The 5,902-nt window shown below is 36.1% G+C and overlaps 1 protein-coding gene across 1 annotated transcript; it reads right to left on the reverse strand.

The window, feature by feature from the left end:
- Nucleotides 1-1,922: 1,922 nt before the first annotated feature.
- On the reverse strand, nucleotides 1,923-5,902 carry LOC143878169 (PTI1-like tyrosine-protein kinase At3g15890). Its single transcript, XM_077380471.1, has 8 exons — nucleotides 5,455-5,902; nucleotides 4,940-4,972; nucleotides 4,720-4,866; nucleotides 4,476-4,619; nucleotides 3,842-4,057; nucleotides 3,558-3,679; nucleotides 2,457-2,672; nucleotides 1,923-2,114 (listed from the first exon to the last, which is right to left on the reverse strand). Exons 1-8 carry the CDS (start codon nucleotides 5,900-5,902, stop codon nucleotides 1,923-1,925), a joined length of 1,518 nt encoding a protein of 505 aa, XP_077236586.1.

Below are 5,902 nucleotides of genomic sequence, written 5' to 3' on the forward strand. Positions count from 1 at the left end.
TGTAAGATTTTTTTAAAACTGTCTTTCATTTTTTATTTTATTTTTATCATATTTTTCATTTTATATCAAATTTGCTATGAATACACTAACTTTGTATATGGATATTTTGGTTATTTTCTACGAGATAAAGGTATTATGTTCAAATTTCCATTGAGATAAGGTATTTATAAGAATATTTTGGTTATTTTCTATGAGATATAGATATTATGTTCAAATTTCCATTGAGATAATGTATCTTGATCATTTTCTATACTATAGGTAAATATGTTGATCATTTTTCTATGAAATAGGGCTCATTTGGTTAGTTTTTATCATATGGGGGTGTATTGTCATGTTCTGTGAAAAAGGGGTGTTTTGGTCATTTTGTATGAAATATGAGTTTTTGGAGCTTTTTTCCTATTGAGGAATTTTTAAAAAAAACCATGTTTCATCCCGGGCAAATGAAATTCCATCTCCCATATGGAGTATCAGACTTTCAGTTGCCCTTATTTTCTAGGTTAGTTTGTCCCACTCAGTTGTCCAAACAAATTGTGAACGAGAACTTTTTCTAGAATAAGTTTTGCCCCCTAAAAATTATCCTACAATAAAAAAGATCCTAAGTGTGTCAAACTAAAACACTGCTCCATAGCCATGCATTATTTCAAAAATAAATGTTTGGAGCATAGTTGCCGGAAACTCCTTGGGCGGGTGGGAAACCCGTTTCCCCTAAAACGCGTTTCTTGTGGGTGGAAAACTTGTTTCCCCTAAAACACGGGAAATGTGTTTCAGAAACGTTTCCAAAACATGATAAAAAAAAATTTGGAGAAATGCTTCCGAAATGCATGGGAAACATATGAGAAACTTATGTAAATAATGTGTGAAACGCGTGATAAACGTATGCAACACACGTAGAAAACGCATGTGAATTGTGTAGGAAACATGTGTGGAACCTACGAAAATCATTTTGGGAAAAACACAACAAAAATTGTGGAATAAAAATTGAAAAAGAAAGCAATAGCATATATTGTAATATAAATGAAAAAAAAGTAAAATTCAAATAGAAATTTGAAATTAACAAAATTTAAATCTACAAAACCATGTATTTCGTATTTTCCTTGTGTTTCATGTGTGTTTTTTCTATTGTTTTTGAAACGCTTCTAATGCGTTTCCGAAGACGTTTCTCATACGATTTCCCCTATATTTTTTTCACGCATTTCCCGTTTCCGTTTCACACCCCTAGTAACTATGCGTTGTACCATGGTAGGCTTCAGCTATCCGAGCAGTATGTGTGGACTTGTTCTACAATAATGAAAAATGTCTATTGGTGCAATTCGAGTCAGAGGACTTGCCAGAGGGTAGCAGTGTGTCTAGACGTGGCCTTGACTCTAGATGGATATAGCAATTGTGTGACACTAACGGTCCAAAAGATTGGTTCACGTCATGGGTCCAAGCATTGGACAGTTTGATTGTCGGCATTTGGCAGACTTCTATGTGGCATGGGCATGCCTTGTACTTGGACAAATTTGCATAGGGCTGTATGTATTGTGTTTGGTTACTTGTGATGCAGGTAGATCACAAGAAGTGGGCTTAAAGTGGAGCATGAAGAGTGTAAGCTACCACCATGGATGCGCTTGAGCGGCTTGTAATTCTTGAACATACATAAAAAGACAAGGGGTGGCAGGTGTTTAGGGATTTCGAGGCCTTGCACGCGAGCAGGTCAACCTTAGCATACGGTATTCTAGGGCGCCTCAACAGGCGTATCAAATCAATCCTGGATCACATCGAATCTGGTCACCATGCTAGGAGGTAAGTTCTTATTCTGCATCAAGTTTGATCACTCTCAGAATGGCTTCCAATCACTGTATCACTCTTTAAATAAACAGAAAAGTAGTACAAAATAATACAAAATTAGAGTGGAATCTCTAATCAAATTCTACACCGTTCTAAGAGAGAGCATGAGCTTCTTGGAGCTTAAGTAGAGTCTCTTCCAAGCTCGGTCTCTCACGTTCGGATGCCGCTGTACAAAGAACACCCATCAAAAGAACACGTTGAAATGCAACTGAATTGTATGACCCGTTCAACCGAGGATCTGCGAGTGCACAAGGATTTCCTCCTTTAAATACCATATCCCTTGCCTGTATTAGTGAAAACTCGCTTGACTAGGTCAAATCAATTCATTTTACCGAATCATAAGAAAACTCGTATTTGTTCATATGATAGGATTTTAAATTCCAATTTATTTAAAGAAAACATGTATTTGTTCGTGTAATAGGATTTTAAATTCTAATTTATTATTATAAATATTAAACTACCGATTGCATTGTAGTTGTTCTTATGATTACCTTAGAAACCAATAAATTTCATGGTCATTTTATGAATTATGTGATCTGGTGGTACTCATTCTACCAGATCATTCTACTAAAATAAGTTCTATCAAAATCTTGTTTGAAGAACATTTTCAGGTTACTAAGCAGTACCTCGTTTACCAGATATCGCGAGCCAGAAGCACTAAAATTGACTGTCTTCCTGCCTGTCAGCAGCTGAAGAAGCACAACCCCAAAACTAAAAACATCACAGGGTTTTGTGGCCAAATCATTGTCCAATAATCCATTGGTAATTCCATTCTTGCAGTTCGATAAGCCGTAGTCTGAAAGCTTGGCTTCCAGCCTCTCATTCAGGAGTATGTTTGTTAGCTGAAACACATTGATGTTTAGTAAGATGCATGCCCAAGAAAACCAAAAACCATGACCAGAATGTACGTAAGACCAATGATCACGTGCAAAAACTATACACCAAAATCTAGAGTGGAAATCATTTCAACTATCCAGTTGGTTCACATGGCATAGTCCATTTGATCAGACATATGCCAAAATTTGCACTGACAGAATGAGCCTGACCATCCAATCTATCAATTTCTTTAGGCCGTGGCTCATCCTCGATGTGGCCTATCAATTGTGCAATCCAAATTGGTCAGATGCAATGACTCTTGTGTTTTTTTTGGTTGAAGAAATTCACGAATAATTAGGAGACACAAGATTATATATCCACATCAGAGGTCAGAAGTTGCCCAGAATACTAAGCTATGTTTGTTTTGGATTTTGAGAACCATTGTGACTCCAACACTGATTATTGGACTCAAAATTAAACACAATTTTGAGTTAAATAACCAGTTTTGGATTCACAATCAGTTCTCAAAATCAAATACAAACGAGGTCTATGAGTTTCTTGTAGAGCCCGTTTGGGCTAAAACGGTCAGCCAAATCAATAGCACTCCTAGGGACAAGAGCAAAATAAGTGGTCTTGAGGTCGAGATGAATGGGTCATCTGCTAACTTTTGACGTATAGCTAGAAAAAATGAAAATGAGTGAAATACACCAAATTGTTCTACAATCTTTCATTTTAGTTTTGGATTTTGAGTCCACAACCGGCAAAAATGGGTGTTTGGTTCGCAATGTAGAATCAATTTGAGTTCTAAATTGATTCTACAACTATGAACCAAACACCAATTTTTGTCAAGAATCGGTTTGGACTCAAACTCGTTTCTTAAAATCCAAACAGACAGGGACTTAGGGAATTACCTTCAGGTTTCCATGAATCATTTTTTCCAAGGGGTTTTTCTGTAAGAACCATAAACCTTGTGCAGTCCCAATCGCAATCCATAGCCTTTGCTTCCATGTTAAAGCATTTGACTTGCGGTTACCTGATTGATAGGAAGTATTGCATATTGGTCAGCAAAAAAAAAAAAAAAAAACAATCAATTTGAGATTAATTATAATGAAGATGACCATGATATCTATTATAGGATTACAAATATACATCATGTTGATATTCTGGAAATTTGCAGGTATAAAAAAGAGCTCACCTAAAAGCCAACTCTCAAGATTGCCATTAACACAGTAGTCATAAACCAACCACTGTTCTCCTCTGTCGCAGTAATCCAATGTGCTGACCAGATTGGGATGCTTTACCTTTGCCACCTTTCTTATCGCATCAGAAAAACCTTGAAGCTTCATTTCCTTTTTAATTCGCTTCACTGCAACCTTCTGCCCACTACGCATCATTCCTATAAAGACTTGACCTGTTTAAAATTAAATGAATAAGTAGCTTGCAATAGCCTTAGGCCCTGTTCGTTTAAGATTATGGCAACTGATTGTGAGAACCAAACCTATTGTTGGACTCAAAATTATGTTTAAATTTGAGTCCAATAATCGGTTTAGAAGTCAAAATCGGGGTGTCATAGACTCATAATCTTAAACGAACAGGGCCTTAGTAGTCTGTTCTGTTTCTGTTAGTGATACTGGTAAACTCCATAGGAGAAACTGAAGCATTGTGAAATGACCACACCAAATTATGCTTTGTGACATTTTATAGTTGCCAGATATTGCTCAATAGGTGTTGCCCCAGTTGAGAGCTGCAAATTTTACACATCGCACTTCACTAATGGTGTTTGTTCTAGATTGTTTCCTCTGTTTAAATACATGGAATTCCAATCATACCTAATGTCCCTTCTCCAATCAAGTTGGAAATGTTGAAATTATTTGTAGCTTTGGAGATTTCTTCTTGCGAAAACATGTAGAGACCAGAAAAGGTAAATGGGCTTGCAGTTGCATAATCATCCGCTAGTGATTTCATGACTGCAACTGCAACAACAAGAAAAACATATATTAATTATTTGATATCCGATTTAGGCACGTATGACCGAATAATTTTAGAATTTATACTCTTACTCTTTTCTCTAACCTGATAAATTTTCTATGTCCTCTTGGCTTGAATCTCTCAGTCGTTTAGTTGTTATCTTGTAAAGAATAGGAGCCAATACCACCAAAAACAGTGCCACCATAATTGTTGAGACAAGGAGGATCTTAGGGCCTATTAAAAGTCCCTTACCTTCCACATTTAATCAAAATATTTGTTAGAACTCAAATTTTGTTGCATTTCTAGATCTAAATGGCAATTTTACCTTGTCCGTGTTTTTCTGTAGGCCATGTAAAGCCTGTAGAACATGCAGAAGAAGATTTAATCAGTCCAATTACCCAAGGAGGAAAATATTATTTCATTCATTGAAATTATTATTAACACATAAAATAATGACAAGACCAAGTAAGAAACAACATTCGGCATTAATACTCAAAAAATATCAAAAAAAAGGAAAAAAAGGAAGTCAATCTTGATTTTATTTTTTGGATTTTCTTATTAAAAAGTTCATAAATAATTATGGGTTAAGTGTTGAAGTTTCTAATAAAAAGATAGATCAGTATCCTTCCTCACCAAACTGTATTTCTGCATGTATTATTTACATGCATATGTATGTTTTATATTTGATAAAATAAAAAGGAAAAATTAAATATTTCATCACATAATGGTGGGTTGAGATTAAAAAAAAAGTACAGAGAGAGAGAGAGAGAGAGAGAGAGAGAGAGAGAGAGAGAGAGAGAGAGAGAGAGAGAGAGAGAGAGAGAGAGAGAGAGAGCTTACTTATCTCTTCCCATAAACAGGAAAAAATCACTTGAACCCAATTAACAGAGCCAGCATTAGAGCTTGCAAGAGCAACAAGTAGAGATTGGGAACATACACTCCCACTCCATGGTTCCCCTCCTCCCTCTCCATTACCTTCTTTCAGAGCTTGCAGAGATTTCCTATATGAATCCAGGCAACTGAAACAAGCGTCATTGCTATACTGACCCATCGACAAGTTTCCACACTTTGATTGAAGGACATTGAATCTATCTATCCCAAGTGAACCCACAATCGAATTGACATTTCTTGAGCACATGCTCATAGGAGATGAAGAAGAGATGAAGTCCTGTAGTCTACAATTTGAGAGGTTCATTTGAGTATGGAGCCCCTGGAACATGTCAATACAGTCATTAGCTTGAATTGGATCGAGAAAGATGGATTGAGAGATGTTGGCTTTTATCGCCAT

Source organism: Tasmannia lanceolata, unplaced genomic scaffold (assembly GCF_043159265.1).
Source record: "Tasmannia lanceolata isolate RefF3 unplaced genomic scaffold, GAP_Taslan_0.1 ptg000006l, whole genome shotgun sequence".
NCBI lineage: Eukaryota > Viridiplantae > Streptophyta > Magnoliopsida > Canellales > Winteraceae > Tasmannia > Tasmannia lanceolata.